At 32.0% G+C, this 13,371-nt stretch overlaps 1 protein-coding gene and 1 long non-coding RNA gene across 3 annotated transcripts in view; one reads left to right on the forward strand and one right to left on the reverse strand.

Moving 5' to 3' along the window:
• Positions 1-614: 614 nt before the first annotated feature.
• The window catches only part of LOC127701451 (lactadherin-like), a 40,523-nt gene continuing 27,766 nt past the window's right edge, over positions 615-13,371 (reverse strand). Inside the window, exons 5-13 of one of the 2 annotated variants that reach the window (XM_052205315.1) lie at positions 10,862-10,980; positions 10,139-10,317; positions 8,523-8,675; positions 7,762-7,906; positions 7,119-7,205; positions 6,339-6,435; positions 5,521-5,642; positions 2,317-2,358; positions 615-1,439 (exon numbers count right to left, since the gene is read on the reverse strand). In XM_052205315.1, the coding sequence (XP_052061275.1) occupies positions 1,231-1,439; positions 2,317-2,358; positions 5,521-5,642; positions 6,339-6,435; positions 7,119-7,205; positions 7,762-7,906; positions 8,523-8,675; positions 10,139-10,317; positions 10,862-10,980 (1,153 nt within the window). In that variant the 3' untranslated portion in view covers positions 615-1,230. Of the gene's footprint in view, positions 1,440-2,316; positions 2,359-5,520; positions 5,643-6,338; positions 6,436-7,106; positions 7,206-7,761; positions 7,907-8,522; positions 8,676-10,138; positions 10,318-10,861; positions 10,981-13,371 lie in introns of both variants that reach the window. The other variant, XM_052205316.1, reaches the window with a different exon arrangement.
• LOC127701456 (uncharacterized) lies at positions 3,030-4,364 on the forward strand. The gene is made up of 2 exons (XR_007982045.1): positions 3,030-3,159; positions 3,732-4,364. It is a non-coding gene; the product is annotated as an uncharacterized LOC127701456 (long non-coding RNA).

The raw sequence follows: 13,371 nt of genomic DNA on the forward strand, positions 1-13,371 counted from the left end.
AGGTGCATTTTGTTTGTGTTTGTATGATGAACGCTTGAGATGAATGTTTACCACTCGATTGAACAAGTGTTTTGATTATCTTCTCAGGTTACAACATTCTTAACTATTTAGGATGCTGTAAATGAACTTAAGGAATTCATTCGCCCATATTTCTTAATATAAGTAAACTTTGCGACTTTCTTTCTGTTATTTTTTTATTAACCCTGTTCCTCCCAACCGCATTCTATGTCCTTCAGCCTATTCAAGTTGTATTCCACCCTCAATCATATTAATTATACCTGATTAAAGCCTTTCAACATAGAAAGTAAAAATGAACATGTGATTTTTCATAAAGGGTTAAATAAATGCAATCCATACAGCACAAATGTGATATATTGTAAATGATCTCCAATTTTTGGAATTGCTAAGAATGGCTTATGATCGCTACAGCGTTTCATATTTTAGTCCAAACGTTCTAAAGTGGAAAATGAAAATGTGACTTCCAACCGAGTATACATTTAAACATTTTTCAATGTAAAGGGGTTCCATCTATATTTCTTAAAAATCTTTAAGGTTATGCAAATTAAGGTAGTTTGGAGGACTGAAAATCTTGATGGCATTTTGGAGTTCAAACAATAGGTATAAATTTTTAGTTGAATTAGCAAACTTTAATAAAGACATGAGGATGTTTGACATTTGACATATTAATTTTGGAGTTTGGACGAGACGATTTAGCGAGGATCATGTTTGTGTCGATACTTAACTGTATGACCTAATACGTTCTTTCCCAAAACAAAGTTGGAGTTATTTTCATAGTTACAAGTATGTTGAACCAGGGGTTTATAGTTTATCATTCAAATATACAGAAGATTATTGTATGCATTTTCATCATGGACATTTTTCTTCATCAGAGTAAACTAACCGATTTCCTTGCCAAACTTCTTTGATTCCAAAATTACTTAAATTCATCCGCAACGCTCAGCAATAAAAGCCCCCGTTTTTTTATATTGTTTCAATCATATCTTTATTATTCATCCAATACGGGCAAATTAAATAATTATTTCTATACACTTTTTTAAAATACACGCGGCATATATATGTACAAACTAATTACACAAGAAAAAAAGACAAGAAAAGAGAGCATTTACAAAAACAAAAACAGCTAACAAAAAAGTACATACTAGTTTATGTTATAACTGTCAAAATATCTTTAAAAGCAAAAACCTATCACGTTATACAAAATATACAACACTATCCGAAGGGAAGTCCACTACTTGAATGACATGTGTTGGAGGAAAACTGACACGTTCCAGTTACAGAATCAAACATTAAATTGTTCGGACATGATCTGATGTACACTAATGTATCTGAGCAAGTAGCGAAATAACGACAATCACCACATGTGTTATAGTCCCCATTACCATATATGTTACAGTCAGATTGTGAACTGACACACTTTCCTAAAAGTAAACAATTATATGGTTAGTATAAATCACGCAGTAGAGAAAAGTTGTGACATAAACGTGTATTTCTTTAGATCATACACTTTATAAAGTTTAAAATTTTAATTTTCTCTTGAAGAAGAATACGATTAGTCTAAAGTATTGAGGCGACAGATACTAGCCGACACAAAAACCAAAAAAAATAATCTTACAGTCAATATACAGTCTTCAACATTAGACAGTTGTATATACAATGAATGATGTCAAGCAATTATAAATCACGCTAGTCGAAAAAAAGTTGAATATTAAGTTTCAGAATCAAATACCCGCATATTGTGTTATTGCCACGTTTCAACCCTATACAATTTCTTTGGTGTCTTTAGCAAACTTTTATTTGATGCTTCTTAAAAATTATCTTCAATTTCCTGACTGTTTTTATAGCATGATACTTAAAGGAGGAATTGAGTGCTGGTGGTAGATTTGGTCTGTTATGTTGTCAACATTTTATGGTGATTCCCATTTTATGTACATGTATTATAATGTTACCTTACTAAGACATAATTTCCGGCCATGACGAGCTGGAGCCTACTATTCTTTGCTTTTATTGCTTATTGTCGTGTGTTTTGCGTAGAAGCAACTAACAACAATTACAAGTCTTGGTCATTGTTACTTCACAGAATGCGCCCTCAAGGCGCATACGAAATAATTGAGGCTTTCTGCATGTTCTATTATTCCAGGCCATTGCACACAGTCAAAAAAGTAACTTGATTTGAAAATTATGTAAAAATGTATTATAACAACTCTACAATCGTTTTAAAGAGTTCGACAATGACCATGAAAAGCCTGACAATAATACATTTATTTATTTTCATCAACAGAAATCAGTTATACTTACTATTGTTAGAGGGCTTTTCTGTTATAGGTTGACGACGGTTTGCTGTAATTCAAAAAAAAAATAATTAAAAGTATACATTACAGTCTTGGTTTTGATCATTGTTGACGGCCGTATGGTGACCTATAGTTACCAACTTCTTCGTCATTTGGTCTCTGGTGGAGAGTTGTGTCATTGGCAATCATACCACATCTTCTTATTTCTATATTACAAGTCAGTCAAAAGTAGGGACAGTATATAAACATTATGAAACCAGTTTTACAAGTCAGTTTAAAAAAATATGTTCTCAATCAATATTTAAAATCTAGTTTCAATTAGAAGTAAAATGTTGTAGGTGTGTTTGATTTGTCAATTTCATTTCAATCAATTCCCTCTGCTTATATGACACATGCCAGAGACACCAGGGTAGTAGGAGAACGGTACATATTTAAGATTGTAAGGGTATGAGAAAAAATACGTTTCATTTTAGGATCTCGTTTAACACATCTGTTATAGTAAAATTGGTACCGTTAACGTTAATAAGGTAAGATGTGGTTCTATACTTTTATGCAAATACGCTTGTTTAAATTATCTATGATCGCATACATTATTTTTTAACATGTTTGTTGTAGATGTTTTTCATTGATTGTAGACCTCGTGAATCATACGTTGTTTGTACTTTTATATATATACAAGTACATGTACTTATATATATATATAAACACTTGAAGGAAAGGAAATCCTGTACATGCATAAACATCCTCGGTTTTGCCAAATGCTTTATAAATAAAACTTGTAACAAACAAAAGTTTGTTTGTCTATCTGATATCATACGTGTTATCATCTTACTTCTTATCTCATTTGTAGGTAAGTACAGTTGTACATTTAAGATTACTGAGTGGGCATACGGGTTGTAAATAGTTCAAGTCAGTATGAAATGATATTGCTTTTTTTTTGATAACGGACAAATTCCGTTTGCACCAACATTTAATAAATTAATTTCTCCTTAGTTTTAAAATTGGCTGTATCTGTAGATTTCTTATTAAAGACGGGGTATCACATCATAATTTTTACGATAATGATTATAAATCCATAAGTTAGAAAACGATCCGAGGCCGAAGAATTCCAAAAGTTATATTTTATCTGTACAGAATGCAATGGGAGAGCTTTCCGTGACAATGTTAAAGCAACGGATATAGTAAGGGAGGATCCAGAAATTTTTCGAAAGGTTTCAAAAGGTTTCTTTTTTTTTTTTTTTAGATAATTAGGGTCATGAAGGTAGTAACAAAGCAAATGTAACGCTTGGTTTACAAAATTGATTCCAATTTCACTATTCCTTGATATCTACAAGCAATGACCATACTAATAAAAAATAACAGGGTACCTAGTCTACTAAAATTTCTTGTCAGATTTCTATTTGTTTTTTTTTTTATTTTCAGGTGAAGATGGCATCTCACGCTGAAAGAAACGCGCCATTTATATTTTGGTGCGTTAAGAAAATTTGGGGAGAACAACTCAGTTATAAAGTAAATACACCAGAGGATATCAATAAAACCCCAAATAATCAAAGCGGAATGTACATATTTTACTTAGACTCGGGAGTACATCAGTATCCTATATATGTCGGTATTACTGGCCGTAACTTCCGACAACGATTTAAAGAGCACCACGATAAACAAACAGGCGTGATTTACAAATGTAATAACGGAGAGTTCCCAAAGAATCAACCTCCCGTGAGATTACCATTAATAGCACTTGTAATTCCAATTCCTTATCCAATGCAATCAAAACTGATGGAATCTGTTTTCTTAGAAGCATACAATTTCTGTTTAAATACTGAGGAAAATGGCGAAATCCGACTAACCGTTGATACAGACCAACAGTTCAAGCCAGAAGATTCAAAGCATAACTTTGATATTACGTTTGGAAATGTAATGAAAGAAATTCAGGCCGTGTATAATCAATACAATCATAGATCATAGTGAATTTAACAGAAACTGATGGACTTTTCATCTGATCAACAATGACATTTGTTTTATAGTTTAACAATAAACTTGTACAAACATACAATATGTTTTTTTTCTCGTTCATTTCAACAGCATCTCATGGAAGCTTGCTCGCTACGGCGTTCGTTGGATGGGTCATATCAAAACTTTTAATCGGCATTTACTTCTTCTCCGCCACGCACGTGGCATGAAGGGAGTAAGTGTAGTCTAGACTGGTTGGCTCGGAATAAAATTATTATGGTCGAGTACGGTGGCATGCCTTCATCAAGAGTGTTACCTAAAAAATCTGCCTCGACATGTTGGTCTAGTATAAATCGGGGTATATTCATATCTAGTTAATAAGGTATATTCCTGAAATGAATATAAAATATGCCACTGGACATTAAGCAGCCTTAATTTTAATACAGTTTGGCAAATATATTAAACAGAATATATGTCAGAAAAAAATTCCCCTTTCCTGACTATTTGTGCTGTATTATTTCAAGTTATAAAGGTATTTTTTTCTGTATTACAATATGAAAAAGAGTGAGCAGACAACCAGATAATTCACAAGCACCATGCCCCTCACCATAAGCTAAGCGTCATGTCGTGCTGATGTTTCAGAATCCATTGGTCTTTTTATATTATTAACTAAAAAATCGTTGAGACTATTTAGTTTTTCACATTTAGTTTACATGTGAAGATTTTTTTCCTAGGGAACGGGTATTGTCTTAATCATTAACAATCCTACAGTATATCCTTATCTATCATCGCGGACGAAAATGAACGTTAAAGGCATTATTCGAAACACTGTCATTTTAGAAGAATCTGACTTGAAGCTAATATTCAAAGAGATACCGAAAGTAAATTTGACATCATAAGTCAAATAACTACAGACAACATACAGTAAAAAAACTGAATAAAACAAATACATGTAGCTGAGAGAAAAATACCAGTCGGACAGTAGTTTGTGTACAATATTTTGATTTCCAGTCTGTCAATAAATAAACACTAATAGTAGATTTATTTTCTATATTTTAATTTTAATTTTTTTTTTGGGGAGGAGGGGTTAAATTGAGTACTTATGTTCAAATCATACAAAACATCACGAACTCTCAAATCCGGCTGTGTACATTCCACATTGAGAAAAATCGTCGGCATTAATTACAGATAACAATGTAATCAACTAACAAATGGCTATAAAAAAAAATCCAGTGTTTATATGAACCACTTAATTACTTACGTATACAAGCAGGGAAATTTTCACCGTTACTCCACGTTCCTGTTCGTAATTGGCATGTCAGCTGTATAAGTGATTTTGTTGTAGTAAACTGGAAACCATCATTGCATATTGCTGTACAAGACCTTAACAGTTTTTGTATTTGAAAGAAAAGAATGTTTTGTTATCAATCATACGAGTATACATTCTAGTTATATAACTGTTACATATATAAACATGAGGAGATGTGGTATTATTGCCAATGAGACAAATATCCACCAGAGTTAAAACGAAGTGGTAGTGAGCCTTATCTGTTTAACTCCTACACACATGCCACGCGGCACATGCATGTACTTGTCCACATTCGGGAATCTTGTTAGTGAGTGTGTTATGTCATATCTTAATGCTATTAAGATTTGTAGAATATAATGTTGCTGGCAGATCTTAAATTAATTCCCAACTTTAGAAAAGCTTATAGACTTGTAATAATATGGTTTCGACACCTTTCAACTGTTAAAGACTGTATGTTGCCCTCTACATGTCTTTTGGATATTTTTGAAATTGTCGTTTGGATCTGTCGCATTGACGTATACCTAACATCTTCTTTAATTCTTATATCTAATTGTATAACAATACACAGCGGTTTTCATTTTAGAAGATTTCATATCAATAATTAATAAATTAGCAAAAATCTACCCGAGCATACGTAAACAAAAAAATATGTAAATCTTATTGTGTAAAAAACTTCAACCGGATCGCATGTACATACAAATGAATTGCTTATTTTACCTATAAAATTTAAAAAGGTTATGTAACATTGTAGAACATATATTTTCACATACAGTTCAGTTGAAGTCTTTTGACAGTTGACAACACCATTTGGGGGAGGTAGAACGGGTGAACATGGCTGTTGCAGTAGAGTTGTCTTTCCTGTAGCACCTGTGTAAAGGTATAAATTACGTCAGATAACATGTCCAAAGTTTTCTGACATTACATACATATATAGTATGTGTGTACAGTATATACAGTGTATAGCACAAAAAAAATGTATTTGAGAGTACCAGTTTTATCTTTATAAGATCATGTTCTGATTGATTGGTTGATTGGTTGATTGATTGTTGCTTGCTTAACGTCCATTGGCAATTATTTAAATCATATTCAGGACAAGAAGAAATGAACATTCAGTACAATATGCAGGTTCTAAAAGATAGGCCGACTGGATTGAAGGGCTGGAAATTTGGACTGCCACTGGAAATAATACATTAGGACAGGGGCAGAAATTTGTCCTGCAACAGGATACTTTCGAGCCCACCTGAGAGTTGTGGCAATGTTTCTTTAACGTACAGAGAGAGTGGCACTCTCCCTTTATGAGGCATCAGTTCTAACTTCCACATTTCAACCGGACATGGCTACTTATTTATACATCCCGAACATCCAAACGGATTCCCCACCTAAGCAAGGGTTCTACTACCGGAACTATATACGTCCATGCAGGAATTACCATAAATACCCAATCAAACCTTGGTTTAAAAATTATAATGTTTTGAAATGCAGCAGAGACTTCATATAAAGCAATAAATTCAATCAGTTAGCAAGACATTTACTGTTACCTGAGGTTATACCTGTGTCTGGCTGAGGAGTACTTTGAGTGGATATTGTTGTCACACGTTGTGGTGGTGTTTGTGGTCGCACGGTTGTCTTTGGTATTGCTGAAATATTATCAATAAAATTGTTTATAATCAAACACACAGATACATTTTGATAGGTGGTTACTTGTATACCTCTGAATATGCATGTTACTTTTCTTCAAATTATCATAGTCACTTTCCAATAATTCAGAAAATATTTGATTCTGGAATACTTACATGTGCGAATAAATATGCAATATAGTGCAGACTGTTAAATATTTTAAGATCCTATAGATTTAAAAGTTTGGATATTCATGTTAGGTAAAAAAAGACATAAAGTTTAATTATCAATAAACTCAAAACAAAATATAGAGACAGAGATGTAATAGTTTCAAATATTTTCCCTATATTTTATAACAAAATATTTGCATGACAAGTTTTTATGACAGTATAAAAATTTACTTAATATAAGTTGTCTCAGTATCATGTGACCTCCATTGTCTACGACATTTATCATTTCATTCAGTATCTATGCAATTCGTATGTGTTAATAATTCACCATTTACGTTGATTTTTACTTTTTACTTTATTTTATTCAAAAATTTGTAACAATCATGTGTTATAAGATTTTTCTTACAATCGATGTCACATCCTAGAAGATCAAATCGTAACCCTATCCCATCATGCCATTCTAAGGGATTTATCCGGATGTATTGGGCTTCGAAAGGACAACTAAATACCTGCGTTTTCGGGGAATATGCATCTGTGTTGCCAGAAAAGAACTGCAATGTTAAGAGATTATAATAACATATAATTATGATATTAAGCTTGTTTAAAGAAAAAAAAACATTAAAAAGCTGGGTTTTTTTTCTTTTTCTGCAAACAAACGGTACCAGTTATGATGGACCATATGTGCATGTCGACAAATAATGTATCTTTAGAGAAGTCAGCGGTAAAACTATTTGGGAATTCAAAACACTAAACACACGATGAGCTCAAATTAATCCGAGAACAGCCTGCATAATTACATAACATAATATTTCAAAATAATTCGTAATATTGATTTGCAGACAATAATCACGAGGCATTCCAAAATTTCGTTTTATTTCCCTGAAATGCAATATTCATGACTGCACGTGACAAAATGTGCTTCGGCCAACACTTTTACGCTCCAATAAAATTGCAAAATGAGGCTTTAAAATCTTAAAAACAATCCCGTTCGTATAATATGGAAATTGTGACCTCGCGACAAATCATTAGTGAAATACTACTGTGTGTTTAATATGATGCTTGTAAGTTGCTTATAAGTACAAAATCATTATGAAACATGTTTTCTCTTCATTTTTAACATACTATCTATAATGATTAGTGGGGGGGGGGGGGGGTACAGCATCTTACCTTGTCTGTAACATTTTCGTCACTATAGGGAGTGAATATTTTTCCATCCATGCTGTGTAAAATTCGAAACCGTGTGACGTAAAGTTCAGATGGTCCAACAGAGATGCCTTTGGTTGTGATTCCAAGTAAGCTACCTGCTTTTTGTAAGTTAATCTAAAATGGTAAAATAATGTTTTGCACTGAAGCTTTAAGGGGGAAATACAAAAATTAAAAATTTACAATAGTGCTAACAGAGCTATTCACATTCATTAGATTTGAATATCTTACACATAGTGTGTAGGACGGTTGAAAATGACAATCTATGCAATCTGTATAAAATAATCGTACGTATAAGTTTTAGGCCAATTCATGAAAAGTTTATAGATAAAGAGAACGGGTAGATTTTTAGAATGTCATTGCAAGATACGAGGGAGTTGGATAAGGTCAAAACTTTTATCTTTTGTCACTAATAGATTATATTGCTTGCTCGGGATTTTTTACGCCCGAAAGCCGTTGCTCTTGCTTAATTGTACAAGTGCCTAAATATTCGGTAGACTCACTTTGATTAAGACAGGCATCTTTCGATATATGTTTATTATATAAGTCGATATTATACAGTTGAATGTTTAAGTGTGTAAAAAGTGGACGAAACAGACAATTTATAATCGGTTCTTAGAAATGAAAATAACTTTAAAAAACATAGAAATTATAGAGTTGAAAAATTGATAAAGCTTCTTTTAAGAATCGGCGATGTTTTCACGGGACAAGCCTCGTACAAATATGTGTCACCTAAAAGCTAAGACAATCAAGCTGAATATTAATGCAAATTAAACCATTGCTTACTTTATGACTGAATTTCAGTTTTGGTTTTGAATGTCCTTCTTATCTATTTTAAAAAAACGCCCAAACTCTTTAAAACAAAATTAATCAAATTACAGCTTATGTCTAAGTCAACATGTATCCTGTATAAATTGGTTGCATGAAAAAGAACAAAAACGACACAGTTTTGTAACATGGAGAAATTAGAAGTTAACAAATGAAGCTAATTTTGTGAATATCAGTAAATATTAGATTTGAAGTTTTTAGATACTCTTGTGATAAATAATTTCAGGGTAAATTGGTTGTGCTTCCGGTTTTATCTAACAAAGGAGTATCATGATTTGCCTTTTATACACAAAAATTGAATCAAAACCCCCTATTGTAATATTAAGTTTTCTGTGTAGTGTTTGTACACAATTTTTCGCAGTTCCAATTTTCATTTTAATTGTTTTTGCCATGGTTCTGTTTGTCTTCCTTCGGTCAATCATTGTGTGCTGCCCCATTCCCTTTAGTTCTCTGTATCTTGCTACTTATTTATGTATCTAAATACTATATTCGTACAGAAGAAGGGGTTAGTATGAATCAAATTGTTATCTTTATTCTTCAGCTTGAAATTAGAAGAAAATGAAATATCTAAAGGTAATCTTATTATTAATCTATTTTCCCCGGGTGTATGAGTATATACTAATATCAAGCAGTTTATGATCAATATAAATAACCAGATTTCAGTAAAAAGAAAATTAATTTTAAAAATGTTTTCAGGTTCTGGCTTAAATCTGATGGTCTTCTCTTACCTGAACGAACTGTTTTTCTCTTACCTGTACGAACTGGTTTAGATCAGATCGTGATGGCCTCCATCCACATTCGTTTACACAAAATAGATCTGACTTTCTCGGCGAATATGTATTCTGGTTTTCAGAAAGAATTGAAGACGTTGTAAAGTCAGAATCAGTGATGTTTTTATTTCCTGATATAAGATACTGAGTACTACAACCAGCTGAATGGAATGAAAAAAAAAATATTTACATCAATTTTGAAATATTCAACATTAATTTTTTTCTTATTTTAGAAGATACAAGATTTTCAATTGCATTGCAATTATTTTTTATGGAAGTGGACTCTATTTTTCATTCATACCGTGGTATAGCTGGTAGCAAGGGAAAAGGGGAGAAGTTTTGCTACTTTTGAAGATGGATCGAACATATTTTTGACCTTCCCCATTTTCTCGACTTTCAACCACTTTTTTGAAAAGATATGTAAAAAAGCAAGGATCACAAATAGTTTGCCTCCTCTTTCAAAAAAAAATGTTTTCAGCCACAGTATAGTGTTCATTTGTTACGACTAAGTGAGATGTTCTCTTACTTGTCGGACTTTTTGCCAACAAATGGGAATAGCTTTGTGTACTGATTTCTTGATTATGGTCAGTTTCTATTCAAAGTCAAGGAATATGAATCAACTTCTTAAGGTTGGTATTTTCTGGTCACAATGAATACATTAAATACATTTTATATTTATGAGTAGACTGAAACATTTTATTTTACCTTTACAGTCAGGTATTTGATCGGTTGATTGCCAACCAACGGATGCATTGCAAACCCGCTTTAGTGCTGCTTGTCCTGTAGGAAACATATGCTGTCTGTCACATTCAGCTATGCAAACCCTAAAGATAAGAATTTGATTCATTTTTTGATGTCTAGATAAATAATATTATCTTTTTGCAGATTTTTATCATATTATCAACTTTCTTGCTGTAAAGTTGTAAGTTTTTCTTCTCTTTGTTATTTTCCTTTTTTTTCGATGGCTCGTTACGATCATGCGTCATCAACTAAAGGTGAATCGATGATGACGTTTAGGACCAACTTAATTTTTTAACCTTGAACGTGGCTGGAAATGAATTTAATTGCTGCGCAGTGCACACATCTGCATCAAATCGTTATGGTATGTGACGAAATAAACCTATATGAAATTAAACCTTATTATTGTTTTGATAACGATAGTTCTCCTTATGCAAGTTAATTTTCCTTGACCTCTGTCGGAGAATGCGTCACTCGCAGAATAAACAAAAAAATCAAAAAAATTAAGATGTATGTATACAAAGCATGTACTTCATCATGATTGCACTTTTTGCCTGAACCCCTGAGGGGTTCACGCATATATATTGGTGACTTTTGGAAGCTTCTATGGGCCACTCGGAAACCTTCGAAAACAAGATTCTTGGAACCTCTCGAAATTTTTAAATCATTTTTTTAAAACAGGTATTTATCTACGTCTTTGATACGTTCCCTCTATGGTAGGCTACCACGTGACATTGTATATTTCAACAATCAAAGTTCATTTGTAGATCGATAAGTAAAAAGATAAGGACTAGGTTGCAGTCAAAAATCATTTATATATTGGAACCTATTTGTCTTTTGACAAGACATATGTGTTTTTAATATTGCGAAAGTTTATTAAATATCAAGTATATTAATAATAACGCAATTATATAATTCATGTTTTGAGATGGTCCCTGTACACGTTGTGTGTGTAGTATTTAACACAGCGTGCTATTGTGCATTGTGACAATAAACCTCGGAATAGTTTATTGATATTTAGAATATAGCAAAGTGCACTCGACCGATGAAATCGTAGGATTTGGTGTTTCTTAATTGTGAAGAATGAATGAAATCATGTTCTTAGTAGGTGATTTTCCTATTGTTAAGGCCTACTAATAGTTCAAAACAAAGAGTTTCTATAAATGAGCTACAACTACCCTGAAGCACATTTATCAGCTTGAAAGAATTTGTGATGAAGTTTACTGGTGCAGTAACATTGGTACTTTTAACATTATTATGAGATTATTAATAACTTAAATTACTAAAGAAAAAAATAAACAATATCACAACAATGCAAAATAAAAAGAAAGAAAGAAAAAGAAAAAAAGTTTTAAAATTAAATAAAACCTAAATCTTTAGCTTATACTCGGTCAAAAACTCAGATTACTGAATCTGCGGTTGGTGAGAAAAGTAATTTCTAATATTCTGACAAAATTTGAAAAAAGGAATTTAGTTTAATTTTTAAATGTATTTTAAACTTTTAACGGCGTTGTATTTGAACTTTTCCCTGATACAATGAAGTAGTATTTGATGTAAAAGGATGGACTAAAATATTGGCTGTAAAATAAAATTAAGTTGTATCTCAAATTTTGAATTTATTGATTTGAACTGTAAATAAACAAAAAGATAATTCCTCGCTAAAATATTACATGATTTACATTCATACTCATAATCAGAAAACATTTCTTATCATTTTATTGTACTGTTGTGTCATCTAATGTCTAAAACACAATCTATTATATTTTCCAAAATTATAAGAAAGTCCTTACATCACTAAAACTAATCCAGAAATTGAATTCCCTAAAAAGAAGTCACGCATTAATTACAAACATTGCACTGACAATGAAACTAATTCTTAAATACAACCAATCAAGAGATAATTTTAGCCTTGAGCACTTTACAATATTCTAAGTTTGTAAGAGAATGATAATCCGTTTCTTCATGATAAGTACTCGCTAACGTTCGTACTTAATCATAAAGAAAGGGATTATTATTCTCTTACATATACATAATATCCCAGAATGAACTGATTATTTCTGAACGTTTACCACGTGGTATTTTATATTTCAATCATAGCCTGGGGAAATGTAGCAAAGCATGAAGAAACTTAACAAAACGATATATTTCTGTTATAAATATTAATATTAGGTCGGAAACACTGTGGTCGGAAAGCAGAAAGATAATTAAGAAAAAGGATTTATGTGTAATACGATACTACCAGACCAAGAGAATATTCATTCAAATTATTAAGTTTAAACTGAGACTAAATTTATCCTTAATAGAATGTAATTAGAAATGTTATACGTGTATTATGTCCCACAGCTTTAAACAGTGAATACATTTATGAAAATTATATGCAATATATGAGCACCAATGAGCAGGGACGCGTTCACATAAGTTAGTATCAAAATTTTAAACGGTAGTGAATGAAAAAATACTTGCATGGTTTCAATTAA

The sequence above is a fragment of the Mytilus californianus genome, unplaced genomic scaffold (genome assembly GCF_021869535.1).
Source record: "Mytilus californianus isolate M0D057914Y unplaced genomic scaffold, xbMytCali1.0.p SCAF_5, whole genome shotgun sequence".
NCBI lineage: Eukaryota > Metazoa > Mollusca > Bivalvia > Mytilida > Mytilidae > Mytilus > Mytilus californianus.